We start from the raw sequence: 14,182 nt of genomic DNA, 5'->3' as shown, positions 1-14,182 counted from the left end.
TGACAACAAATTATATATTTAAACCGGATATGTTTATGTAAATGCTATAGAAGGGTTTCATTTGATGTATCTCCTTGGGCTCGTGATATCATCCATAAACATGTATTTGTCTATTACAAGTCTTTAATAGGTAATATTTGAACAGGTAACCGAAAGCTTTTCCTTCCTTTAAGAGAAGGGTAACCTGCAAGGGAGATTGAAAGAAAGGAGTTACTATAAAGCCTCAGCAAGGAAGCATACAATTTGCATTTGTTTTGTTGTTATAATTCAAAACATGATAATAAATGTAAATATATTGATTAACTAGATCATATATTGGATCCATTTGGCATAGGAGCCCAAAGTTTATATAGTGAGTAAACATATAGACATTGTAGGGCGATAAGAATAAAAAATGCAAATCAAAATTAAAGAGGGCATGAAATGGCCTATGTTCACAGGCAATGATGAGATCATTTCGCAATTTCCGTGAAAATTATGGTTACAATCTCTCGTCACTTCATCTGGCTAAAATTGAAAATCTCCCTCATAAAAACCCTAAAACGATTTTACCGTGAATTTATCGTCTGTGCAAGGATGAAATTACCCCTAGGGAAAAAGTTACAAAATTGCTGAATACTAACTATAGAATTCAAGCCAGAAACATAACAGTCGGGAAGCAAGACATTGGAGAAATGTCAAGATTTGTTATGGGATGAATTTTTTTGTCTTGTAATGTATTACTGGTGATTTTTTTCATAAATGAAAGAAAGAGTCGAGAAGTGATTTTAAACACACCCTATGAAGAGTCGAACCCACTATATAATTCTTGAAAGACCATCAGGTATACAACTAATCTCTCCTCACGACGGTCTGCTCATCGATCTTGTTGAATCAATTTCTGAAATGGCAGTTTTCCTTTGAAATTGCCAATTTCTTCGCCAAAACACATTAAGGTTAACTAAAAATGCTCCTCTCACCGAAACACATCCAGACATTAAAATCATGATAAGTTCTAAGTTCGAAATTTTAAAATTAGTCAAGCATTTTATTATTGTATTATAAAAATTCAGTTGGATCAGTAAAAGATTAAATTTAAAGTAGAAGTTACTTGGATTAGAATATGGACTCACCCCAACCTGAGCGACGTATCAGAGCTGTCATAATCTTGAGGAGGACCGAAGACATTGGTGACAGATTCCGATGACTGGCCTTCTTCATGGACCACATTCTCCGGCTCAATGGGGGTGTATTTCACACCTTTAGACATCCACCCCATCTGCAACCCAAAAAATTCACCAGCTAATAAAGAAAGTAGGGATATCAAAGACGTAAAATAAATAGAAAAGGTAATGGAAACTCTCACGTGCTGCCTCAATCGCTCATTCTCATCCATCAACTGCAATCCCTGAAATTTTAGGAAAGAATAGTTGAAAACAAGAATTTAAAATACCAAATAACAGTATTTCCAATAAATAATCACAAACAAAATAAGCCAATTACCACTTGGTACTTGTTTAGCATACTTATCTATAGAGTAAATTTATGTTTTTCGCATGGTCATCTAGTCTAAGTGTAATAGCATCCCAATATGTGATAAACTAAGGGAAAGTCGATGTGAGATTTGTTGGGTTATGTGCAACAAAAGTTGTAAATTCTAAAAGAGTGAGAGAAAAACCAAATAATGTGGATTAAGGTAGTGAGAATTGATTTGAATACACTAGAATTAAAAGAAGACATGAGTTCAGGAAAAAAAAATTGAATATATCGAATTGCTTAGTCACTTTCTTCAATAAGTCGTAACAACGCATTGAAATATTGGATTCTAACCTTTTCTTGGAGGGTACTAATCTCCTTTGTAATCATCTCACCCTGAATAATCGTTATTTCATAGTAAGATAATAACTCCAAATTCCTGTAAATTTATTATTATAGAGCTTGTAGGAGGAGTTCAAACCTTTGTGTCAAGTACACGGTTCAATCCTGCTTCGAGTGTTTTCTCAAGTTTCTGCAGTTCTTGTATGTTTAACCCTTGTAGCTCTTCTCCCCTCATCTGCCTGATATATATTGCACAAGACTACCTATATTAATAAATGAATAATTCAAGCTTTCAGTTCTTTGAGAGACAAAATCATACCTTAATTGGTGGGTCTTCTCTGCAACCTCCTTGCTCAACCTAGCATAATTGCTATTCTCTAGCTAAAACATTCAGCATGAAATCGGCAATCAAATATTTTATTATGTAATAATCTGAAAAAGTTGTAAATTACACCAATATATGTTCTTATTTCATGTTTAAGTAACCAAATTGAAGAACAATGCACAATAAACTCATTAAATCACAAGAAAGTGTAATTTTACATAGAAGAATATTTTCCCAAAAACTACATGCTACAAACCACACAAAGAACTATACTGATGAGAAATATGTCAAACAATAACATAAATTACACCAGGTGAGATGATACTGTTAAAGACCAAATTGATGTCAAAGTTTTATTTATGAAGTCTACCATCATTTCTCTTTCTAGGACCTACAACACTTTTCCTTGCTTGTAACTTCTATATATATAAACCATCATTCAGTCTTATTTTGCACCCTATTTTCAGTTTGCATGTATTGGAAGGTCTCGATAGTTGATACCCTCTGCTCACATCCTTTGTGTGAAATGTGTATGAAGCAAAGTATAGTTGCACCATAAAGCCCATGATCACAGCCAAATCAATTAGGTCAAAACCCAAGGGTGGACCATCATGCGAAACCCAACCAACCCCCACTTTCAAACTTTTTGTCATAAAAATTGGGTCTTTGTGTCAATCAACTTTCTAAAATTGGTAACAAGAGATAATTCCATAAGGATGATAGTGGTGTAGCTTGAAAGAGGTCTCATTTCATATCTATCACAAAAGCCTTATAGATATTCTGACAGGACCTATGTGTATACATGCACATGCTGTTCAATTCTGAGGCAGCACATTAACAAGGCGACTTGGTGAGTATGACAGGAAACATTCGAATTGGGGAAATTGGACCAATAACAGAGGTGAACGTAAAGACAATAAGGGTAAAATCAAAAGAATGTGAGATGTTTTTCACATGAGTAAAATTTTATTGAGATCAAGGCAATCACCATGAAAATAAAATAAAAAAAGAAAAACTAAGGTGAGTGAGACACTCATACCTGAATTACATTAACAAACACTCCAAAGCTTAGTCTTATTATCTAAAATCGAATCGAGAATGCGACAGATTTTGCAAATGTACGTTCTTGGAAAACAAAACAATAAAATTTCATTAAAGCAGATTCAAGATGAATAACAAATACTGAAAGGTATTTGAATGTGATGAGGCCTCACTGTGGCCCCCATCTTTATGGGCATCAGATACCTTGACATGCTATTTGCAGTCAGAATTGTTAAAATTTGAACACAAAGTTCTTAACCAAAGCTGATTTCAACTTATCTCTACATTCAAACATATTGGACATACTGCAGCAAGAGACTATATTATACCCAATATCTATAGGTAATAAATTTTGCAACCAGACGTGACATAAGTCAGTAAAATATAAATGATGTTATGTATAATCGTACAAAGGCCAATTAGCTTACCTGCAGCTCAAGAGATGGTTGCACAATTTTCTCAAGGTTCTTTGAGTGCAAATTATACCTCTCAAGTATCTCCTTCATACTTAACAAAACAATCCAATGAAGATGTTATAATGACATGCTTTGATTGAACTAATCTAGTTATAAAAAAGAGAGTTTCCAACAAGAAAAAATAAAATCATAAGCAGTGAAAATTAAACGATTACTATAATTTTATATTTCTTGGATTCTTTCAACTTATGCATTGCAGAGATGAAGTTTATACTCAAAAGTAGCAATATATAATGGAGCGAAACTAAGCGCAAACATTTAACCCATTGAGTGCATACACACATGTCAATCATCATTTGAGGAGAATAGATTTCATGGTTTGAGTTTTGGTTTTTTTATTTTTATATATATTTTTAAATTTCTTTGTACATATTCAAGTTACAAGTGGCCCCCTCAGGATTTTCATTTTTTTTTCTTGGTCGGTTCTGATAACAAAACTTCCCCTCTAACCGCTTCAATCCCTTTGGTGTACAGAACTTTATGCACCTCAAGCACACATTATGCATTTCAATTCAAGAGATACGTATAATGTTTCTTTTCTACTATGTGCGCATGAAGCCCCAAATCTAAAGTGTTGGAAAACTACGCCAGCATATGGCCTAATCAAAAGAAAAAGGTAACAAAACCTTCCATGATAGCAATACCCTCAATTTTTTTACTGAATAATAGCTAGAAACATCTAAATATATCTGGAAGATAGTTTCAATCTATAGTCCCAAAGCTCAAGCGACGCAGCTTCTCCAGTCTGCAGCTGTATACGTCAAAGAAATTAAGGAAATTCTACAATCTCCAATTACACCACTCAAAAGAATTGACCCGCTAGAAGCCACTGATCAGCATGTTTGTGATCAATGATATGGTTTATGAAGCCCTTGGTAGAGGTTGTTCCACTATGAATGTCTTTCCGGCATTGAGATGCAAATCAAAGTTCACTAAAAATGTTACTCCAATTCTTGGAACCAATGTAATACGGGTTGGTCCCGTGGGAATGACAGAAACCAAACGTGCAGAGACATGGGAACCCCAAGGAAAAGGATAATCTTCACTTGCTGACGAGAATGTTTGATGGGACTATTCGAAAAATTGAAGATGTTAGGCATGTGCCGGATTTAAAGAAAAGCTTGATTTCTCTCCCTTCCCTAGACTTGGAAGGTTAGAAATTCACCGGGTAAGGTGGAGTGATTAAAGTTTCAAGAGGGGCTCTAGTTGTAATGAAAGGAGTTCGAGTTGGAAACTTGTACAAGTTATTGAGAAGCATAATAATGAATGAAGAAGCAAATTCGGTGGTACAAAATGAAGAACTTCCGCTTCAACTATGGCATCGAAGGTTGGGACACATGAATAGCAAAGGTATGGAGGTCTTGATAAAAAGAATCTGATTCCTTCACTAAAATTCGAAATGTCCGAATTTTGTGAGCAATGTAATTATGGTAAACAACATAAAAGGGTATTCAAGGCCGGGAGACATACGAGCAAAGGCATACTTGATTACATCCACTGAGATGTTTGGGGTCCTTCACCAACTACGTCATATGGAGGTGCACGCTACTTTGTTTCATTCATTGATGACTTCTCAAGAAGGGTATGGATCAAAATTCTCATGTCCAAAGGTAATGTGTATAGTGCATTCAAGCATTTTAAAAGTCGAATTAGAAAAGTTTATGGGACGTTGCATCAAGTTTTCGAACGGATTATGGGAGAGAGTTCACATTCAATGGAACGTTCACGATGCATGTTGAGCAATGCCAGTTTAGAACAAGAGTTATGGGCGGAAGCGGTTTCAATGGCTTATTATCTCATTAATCGATCATCTTCGGTGGCATTGGAGAACAAGAATCCAAATGAAGTGTGGTATGGAAACTCCTAGCGACTATTCCGATTTGAAAATTTTTGGATGTGATGCCTATGCACTTATTCCAAATTGTCAAAGGAACGAGTTGGATCCAAAGTCAAAGAAATGCGTCTTTGTGGGTTATAGCAAGGGTGTGAAGAGATCAGTTTTGGGATCCAAGCACTCACAAAATAATCAATAATCGGGATGTTCATTTTGATGAATCCTCCATGTTAACAAAAGGGCCGAGAAGTGTTGCTAATGATCAAGAAGAAAGAGATTATAACCAAGAATTTGAGATCCATCGAAAAATGTCTTCTTCAAGTGTATTGATGCCTTTTGATAATGTTCCCATTGATAATTATGAGGAACATGTTGCATTAGAAAGTGAAGATGAGGAACGACATCACCATCAAGAAGAAAATATGTCTCTCGAACCCAAACGGTCTACAAGACAAACTTATCCACCTATATGGCATAAAGAGTATGTGGATCCTAATACTTTGCAAGCTTTGATTGTAGGGAATGAAGAACCAACTTCTTTTTATGAAGTCGTTGAGAGGAATGATTCAAATCATTGGAAGAAGACTATGGAAGAAGAGGTGTCGGCTCTTCAAAGAAACAAAACTTGGGATTTGGTAGAGTTACCAAAAAGTAGGAAGGCGGTTGGTTGCAAATGGGTGTTCAAGATAAAGAAATGCCCTGATGGAAAGCTTGAAAAGTACAAGGCAAGACTACTTGCAAAGGGATTTTCACAAAAGCAAGATATTGATTTGATGAAATTTTTGCATCGGTAGTCAAATTGATCTCCATTTGTTTGGTTCTTGGGTTGATTGCAATGCATGATGTAGAATTCGAGCAAATGGATGCGAAGACGGCTTTTTTACATGGGGAACTCCAAGAAGAAGTTTAAATGCAACAACTGGAAGGCTTCATTGATAAAGGCAAAGAAGGGCTAGTTTACAAATTGAAGAGGTCTTTGAATGGGTTGAAGCAAGCATTAAAGCAATGGTATAAGACATTTGACGCGTTTATGGTAGGCATTGGTTATACAAGCAGTATGTATAATCATTGCATTTATTTGAAGTTCTTTGATGATGGCTCATATTTGATCTTAGTCTTGTATGTAGATAACATGTCTTTGGTATGTAAGGATAAGACTAAGATTGATGAACTCAAGGCAAGCTTGAGTAGAAGATTTAAAATGAAAGATCTCAAATCTGCAAGGCAAATTCTCAGAATTGAAATTGTTCGAGATGGGTAAAATTGGATTTTATCACTTTCTCAAAGGACATACATTGAAAGGGTGCTTGAAAATTTTGGTTGAGCAAGACGAAACCGGTGAAGACACCTTTAGTATCTCATTTCAAGTTATCTTCACAGCAAAGTCATGGAAGCAAAGAAGAAAAAGAAAGTATGAAGAATGTTTCATGTGCAAGTGTTGTTGGGAGTTTAATGTTTGTCATGGTGTGCGCTAGACCGGACATTGCATATGCGATTGGTATACTAAGTCGATTTATGGCAAATCCCGAGAAAGTTCATTGGGAAGCTACAAAATGGCTACTTCGGTATTTGAGAAGGACTAGTAATTATGGTATCACATATAGCAAGGGCTCAAGTTCAATGCAAGGCTTTGTGGATGCTAACTTTACCGGTGATTTCGACAGAGGAAAATCAACATCAGCATTTGTGTTTCATTTTGCAAATGGACCGTAAAGTTGGGTTTCAAGACTTCAAGATATGATTGCTCTATCCACCACCAAAGCGGAATACATGGTGACAACGAAAGCTTCAAAGGAAGTGGTATGAGTCTAAGGATTAATGGAGGAGATGGGAATTGTTTACAAACCCATGGAACTATTTTGTGACAATATGGGTGCTATACACTTGGCCAAGAATCCGGTTCATCACAAGAGGTCAAGACACATATTGGCTCAATATCACTACATCAGACAAGTTGTTGAAGATGGTAGAATTCGGTTGGTTAAGGTGAAGACCGAGGAAAATTTTGCAAATATGCTTAAAAAGCCGATCCAAGTAGAAAAGTTAGAGTGGAGCTTAACTTCTCTAGGTTTCAAGAAAAAGTAAGAGTAAAGATTTGATAAGGCAAGGATGTGATTTCGTATCAAGGTGGAGATTGTTGGGATAGTGATCCAAAATCACTCTTCTTAAAGGTATTTTGGTCTCCTAATTATTTGAGGGGCATTTTAATCTTTTTGTAATTTCTCTAATTGAAGTCTTTTATGGGTTTGATTTCAAAAGTGTATTGGGGAGAGTTTTCTTAGAGAGGGTTTTAGAGTGAAAGAGTGTTTTCTTGATTGGGATTTTTTCTTTGTCCCAAATACATGGCCATTGTTGGAACTCTTTGAGAGGGTTTTGATCTACAAGCTTGTGGGAACAAAGTTGGAGCAAGAAGGTAGATGGGTTTGATGGTATGTGTTGGTATGGGAGGTTTCTTGTTGATTTTCTCTCCATTGTAAAGCATTCTCTATAAACTCAACCTTGTAATTTTCTTCAAGATTGATAGTGATAATTTCCTTGCCGGATTATCGGTGGATGTAGCCCTTTTATTGGGTAAACCACATAACTATTTGTGTTGAGGTCGTTTTTCCTAATTTTCTTTCCTACATAAATTTCTCTCAAACATATTTTGCTTGGTATTATTCTTGGGACATCTTTCATATTATTGTTGTAGGAGTTCTTTACAACACCAATCAACTTGTTATTAATACCTCTCTAAAGAAGCCATATGTGAAGAATTAGATTAGAAAACTCTCATGAAGTTATGTATTACTTTGGAAGAATCCTTCTCTTACAAATCCAAAATGAAAGAACCCCAACTTCGTGAGCAGTTAAAGGCTCCCCCATCTATTTCTGGGAATGACCATAAGTTTACGACTATTTTTGTGATCAACAGAGTTTTATTCCAGAAGACCACATCTTAATTACCTCTATTCTCTCAAATCCGCTTAACCCCTCATTCAAAGAAGTCTTTTCCTTCCCTTCTTAGCCATGAACTCCTTATAAAAAACCTTAGGCCTCCCTCATCTTCACATAAATCAACTTCCTCTACTTAAAGAGGATTACATGTAGGCAAGAATTTATAGAGGTCCTAAAAGATATTTCAAGAATCATAACCATCAACGATCAAGAAGAGCTCAACAAGGACAACATACAAATTCTCCCAAATACACCAACTAGGGTGGTAATATTCCCCAACAACTTCAACGTGGAATACTGGGATGCAACTGAATTACGAAAAACAATCAAGTTCCGAGAGTGGTGGGATTCATACCACAATTGAGTAGGTTCAATCATGCCTATGAAACATATAATGTTCATGAAGTTTTTGCTCCATTCACTATTCATGATTTTTAGGATCTGCTACTGCACACATGTGACTTGATACATGATGAAAGCAATCTTAATCCTAAAAAAAACAAGCGTTAACATGGAATCAATTGTGTTCTTGGGGGAAATGGAACTTGCATTCCGCTCTCATACATGCAATATATCTCTTTATTCCCCATATCGTTCCTTAGAATTAAAAAGAACTCTCTTTGTTCCACCTATCAAAAGTTAGTTTTGTTGAGAAAATTGACAAGAAAACAAGCACACCAATGTGGAAAAAAAAAATAGTAACACAAATTATGAGGTGCACCCCTTTTCTAGGGTAAGACCTCGAAAGAGATCGATCTTCTTCTCTATATCAAGTAAAGATTACAAAGCAAAAAAACCTTCCCAACTTCCTCTCTCTCATATTTGTTTTCTTTTCATCAAGAAAACCCTATAAATTATCGATTCATAATTTGACCTGACTACATAAATACCCTAAAAAATATAAATAATTCTTATTTTGTCCCCAAAATATTGGGAACTTGATGATAAGAAACAATCTGGGGATCTTAGTCACAACCTCTGCACAATAAATTTACTATTGACAATCATTGTGTTTTTTTTCTTTAGTCCTACTAGCTATGTCATTCAAGAGATTAGAAAGGGAGCCGAGGGGGTTCTAGCCTTCTAGCGACAAGCATTTGAAAGGATGGATTATTCACCCTTGATTGTCACAACAAGTTCTTTCTTTTCACACCTCATCCATATAGGGAACCTCAAACATTTGGTAAAATCATTTGGGCGGTCCAAAAACATTATAGAATTATTAACTTGAAATTGGAACATACTTGCCAATGAGGGCATCAATAATAAAAACATTACCACCTGACCAAGGAAGTGAGATATCCAGTCTAATCATTGTAAAGTCATCAAAGGGGTCAGACTAATTGTCCTTCTCATGAATCAGACATACAAGGACCAACATCATAAACTTCTTACATCTGGTGGGGGATAACAATTAAACTTGACACTAGTTTAGGTAGAATTGAAGGGAATGGCCAAATTTACTTGGCGCACGCATATTTTAGGATAAGTCTTTGATGGTGATGATGATATATATATATATATATATATATAGATATATATATATATAATATATATATATATAATGAATGATATGGCAATCTCATTCACGTCAACACAATCCATTTTTATTCTATAAAATAAAATGACTTTTATAAATAATCTAGGAAAAACCTATGATAAGTAGTGACTTAAAAGCTTATTTATAAAAAGTAATAAAAAAGTTAGGAGTTAAAAGATCTCAAACGTGAAATGCTTCCTTGTTTTCCACCCTAAGCTACTACCTATATGATACCTCGCCCACATCATCGATTAGAGCGGCCCACTTCAGACCTCTGAACAAAAAAACAATAATGGAATAATCTAGGACTTAGATATCTCGATATTTTATATGTTTATCTACAAAACACTTGGATGTTTTAGAGTTACGTGAGATTTGAGATAACCGCAAAGAAGATCCATAATTTAAGGTTTATTTTTGCTTGGTTTAGTTAAAAGATCGTTTGCAACTCTCTCTCTCTCTATCTCTCAATTGAGACCGAAGGTAGCCTCTACTGTAATGTCATCTTGTTTCATATTTTGCATGTTCAACATTTGATCTAGCTCTTTATTTTCTTGATTTTGTTTAAATGTTTCTGATGCTCTCTCTCTCTCTCTCTCTCTCTCTCTCTCTCTCTCTCTCTCTCTCTCACACACACACACACACACACACACACACAATATGGAGACAAGTGCTGCAGAAAGCGCGTATTAATCATCAAAGTAAAGTCTTCAAGCAATGAGAAAAAAGAGAAAGAAATCAAGAGAGATACCTTGAACTCGAGAACTCAAAGAGCTTTCCAGTTGCAGAAAAGATGATGAGAGCAACCTCAGCATCACAAAGAATAGAGAGCTCTTCAGCCTTCTTGAAAAGCCCTCTTCTCCTCTTAGAGAATGTCACCTGTCTAGCCGTTGTGTTGTCGATCTTCTTGATCTGAATCTTCTCTCTCGCCATTCTTCCCTCAAACCGAAAAAAAATCAAATCAATTTAATCAAGCAAAACCAACTACAAAAGAAGAAAAAACCTACCCATTTATATCTATACTTCATAAAAGTTAAAAATAGGTTTTGTTTGAAAACAGTAAAAAGAGTGGCATTTTTCCAAATTAAGTCAATAAACTAACACAAACCCTAAAGAAAGAACCACGCACACTTTCAGATCCAAAGAGAAGAAAACAAAAACAAAAAACCAGAAAATCTCAAAACCCCACCAATCCTATCTCATTGTAATTGAAGAAGGAGGAGAGATGGGTACTGGCTTGTTTTCTTGATTACCTGTAGGGTTGTTACTTCTGCTGATTTTGTTGATTCTTGGAGTAAATACCCCACCAATGAGACTGTATTTAAAGAGAAAGAGAACACCTTGTACAAGAAGAAAGAAATAAAAAAAGACTCCTTTTTTATAGCAAAACTGAGTCTCATTTCTTTCTTTTTCTCTCTCTTCAGGGTCAGAATCCTCTACTACAGGTGTGTTAAGGTTTCTTACCTTACCTCTATTTTTTTCCACGTGGCATCTCTAAGCCCATTGACCGCTGTATCAAGGGCCCACATTTGTTTCACCTAGTCATTGAAATCAGTTTTCTTTGTGAGATTGGTGATTTCTATCCAAATGAAATCTTCCAGTAATCAAATTGATTTAATAATTTGTGATTTGGAGTTAACCTACTCCTGAAGCAGGAGATTCTAACTCTTCCGTGCAGAAACTCACTTATTTTATTTTTCAATTTTTTGTGTGGACTCCCGCTTTCCGTACAAATAGCCATGTCCTCAGCAGTGTAAAGTAACTGTCACCACGATATCTCGTCACAATTTCTCGCGATAAGTGGGACTTAAAATATCTGGACTAGTATTGATAACTTTTTTTTTTTTGAAATATTGGCGGGCCATCAATAACCCTTAATGAGTAAGTCTTCTTAAAAGGCATTTTTTCACTTTGCAATCCAAATCCGAGATCTTGTATTCTTCTTTTGGGTTTAAAATAGTATTTTGCTACTTTGTACTCCAAATTTGAGATCCTGTATTCTTGTTTTGGTTTAAAATAGTATTTTACTTTTGATAATCAGGACTTCTATAAAGTCAGAGAGATCATGTCATCTCAGGAGTTATATAACTATCCTGCTCCTAGATATGCCACGTGGAAATGCCAATTGAAATAGAGTAAGTCTAACCTGACCAAGGGTCGTTGAACTCAGCTTGTGGCTTTCAAAAATGTGATCTGATGCCACACGGATGTAGAGGATAAAATTCTTTGAATCTTAATCGTTAAATTTTAATTTTAAATTTGAGAGTCCAATAGTCATCCATTTCCAAAAATTGGGATCCAGCCCTCCAAAAAATTATTTTGTAATTTATTTTTTTCATTTTGATCTTAAGTTTTTTCGTGAAATTTAGAGGATAATGGTGTTGGATTGCCAATTTGGTAATCCATTTGAGCTCAACGACCCTTGGTAAGATTTCACAAATTAGTAACGAAAATGTTTTCCTTTCAGTTATTTCTTGGCACAAGAAATTTTATCTCGAACTTTTTTAATTAAAGAGAAAAATTACTTAATATAGCGATTTGTTGTTAAAAAAACCCCTTAATTTTTTGTAACAACTTAATTAGCAAACAAGTTTCAATTAATCCTCTTACTCTCCTAGCTTCAAAAGGGGAAAATTATTTAAAGGACCTTGACGTTGTTTCTAAATAGTCCCTAAGTTTTCTCATGGAATTGAATGTGCTTCAAATCATGTCACAATAAAATATGAAGTTATTAGAGGTGGTTTTAAACTGCCTCCAAAATCATGAAAAGCACCACCAATAAGGTTAAGGGTGGTTTAGTTGTACACCCACTATAATGGTGTCGCCAATAATTATTAGCGGCCAAGTAAATATGGATATAAGACCATCTCTAATTGTAGGAATCGGATGTGGTGATCGAGATTATAAAAAGTTCAAGGAACCGGATCGTGGAGTTACAAATAATGTGTTGAAGCAAGAAAGTGTACATCATGGATTCATGTCTTTTAATCGTCATATGCGTGGATAACATTTATAAACTTATAATTCTATAATGGGTAATTTTGAGCGAAAGTCCCATTTTTTTTCTTGAAAGGGTTTTTCATATAAAAATAAGTGTCATGATTGCTTATTTTAGATCAATTGTATGTAATTGATTTCTACCTATATCGTAAATCAGCTAGGTCAATTAACTAACCAAACTTGGTAATCATCAAATAAAAGAGAAATTTCACGACACACCCCATGTCCTTCAATTGAGAAGTCTACTAAGATCATAATAACTATATATAGTAGAGCACTTGAAAAAATACCCATTATCAGAAGATAATAAGTATTCTGAAATGAATCCTTCACAAACTTAAAAAACCTCAAAAGCACCCGCTTCTCCGTACGTGTACACACACACACACACAAAAATGAGAAAAAATGATAGATATATATATATATATATATCAAAGAATTTCAAAAAGAAAAGTGATGGTTATTAAAAAAAGAAAAACATGGGAATAGGACGTTGCATCTTTGAGCTTCGAGGGACTCCATGTGGATATTTCCTTCATGGCTCTCTTGTTTTTCATGCCAAGCATATTTATAAACTAGTTTTTTTTTTTTTTTTTTTTATTATTAAATGTTTAAGGGTTTTTAAAATCCCTTTAAAAGGGGCTTAAAGTTAGAAGAAAAAACTTGTTTTATACAGGCCTTAGAGCACAGGCCTAACCGCGAGATCAAGCCTTTCCTCTTGGGCCAAAATAAATTGTTAAATTTTGTCGTTTGATTTTCTATTATTGTAACTATTATTTTTAGCCACTAATTAAGAGCATGTTTATAGTGTGTTATGTCAAATTCTTTATTTACATGATGTCGTTTTATATGTTTGAACACGTTAGAACACATGTTAAGATCATTTAAAGAGAGTTACTGTTGCCTCATCAACTTTTAGTAACACCACACCAATTGTGCGTAATTCTTTGGTAATTTACATATGAGTTCCTTTGTTTTGTATGGTTAGAAATTCAGACAAATTCAAATCAAAGTTAAAAAATGATTATATCATAAATATTTTAGAACAATTAATGTATATTTCAACAAAATTAGAAAATATATCATTACTTCCACACAATTTGTTAGAAAAATTCCAAAATAAAAAATACAATTATATTCATTTTGACTTAATTCAAGTGGCAATAGTTTATCTAACTAGAACAAGCTTAAATACCTTTACTCTGGCTCATGTCAGTGAGAGAAGGTATCTC

General features: G+C 34.7%; 1 protein-coding gene across 2 annotated transcripts; it reads right to left on the bottom strand.

Annotated features, from left to right (window-relative positions):
* Positions 1-11,339, bottom strand: LOC147403731 (MADS-box protein SVP-like). Of its 2 annotated transcripts, XM_086439445.1 has the most exons (9): positions 11,204-11,334; positions 10,702-10,889; positions 3,592-3,670; positions 2,117-2,178; positions 1,937-2,036; positions 1,810-1,851; positions 1,346-1,387; positions 1,113-1,258; positions 1-184 (listed from the first exon to the last, which is right to left on the bottom strand). In XM_086439445.1, the coding sequence occupies exons 2-9, from the start codon at positions 10,881-10,883 to the stop codon at positions 169-171; spliced, it is 669 nt and encodes a 222-aa protein (XP_086295571.1). In that variant the 5' UTR covers positions 10,884-10,889; positions 11,204-11,334; the 3' UTR covers positions 1-168. The 2 variants fall into 2 exon arrangements, with proteins under 2 accessions (XP_086295571.1, XP_086295572.1); XM_086439446.1 differs by lacking the exon at positions 1,810-1,851 and having other exon boundaries at positions 11,204-11,339.
* Between the last annotated feature and the right edge of the window lie 2,843 nt (positions 11,340-14,182).

The sequence above is a fragment of the Akebia trifoliata genome, chromosome 4 (assembly GCF_017979445.1).
Source record: "Akebia trifoliata isolate Shusen 1 chromosome 4, ASM1797944v1, whole genome shotgun sequence".
Classification (NCBI taxonomy): Eukaryota; Viridiplantae; Streptophyta; class Magnoliopsida; order Ranunculales; family Lardizabalaceae; genus Akebia; species Akebia trifoliata.
The sequence above is the reverse complement of the archived record's forward strand: the minus strand, read 5'-3'. Positions and strand labels throughout refer to the sequence as shown.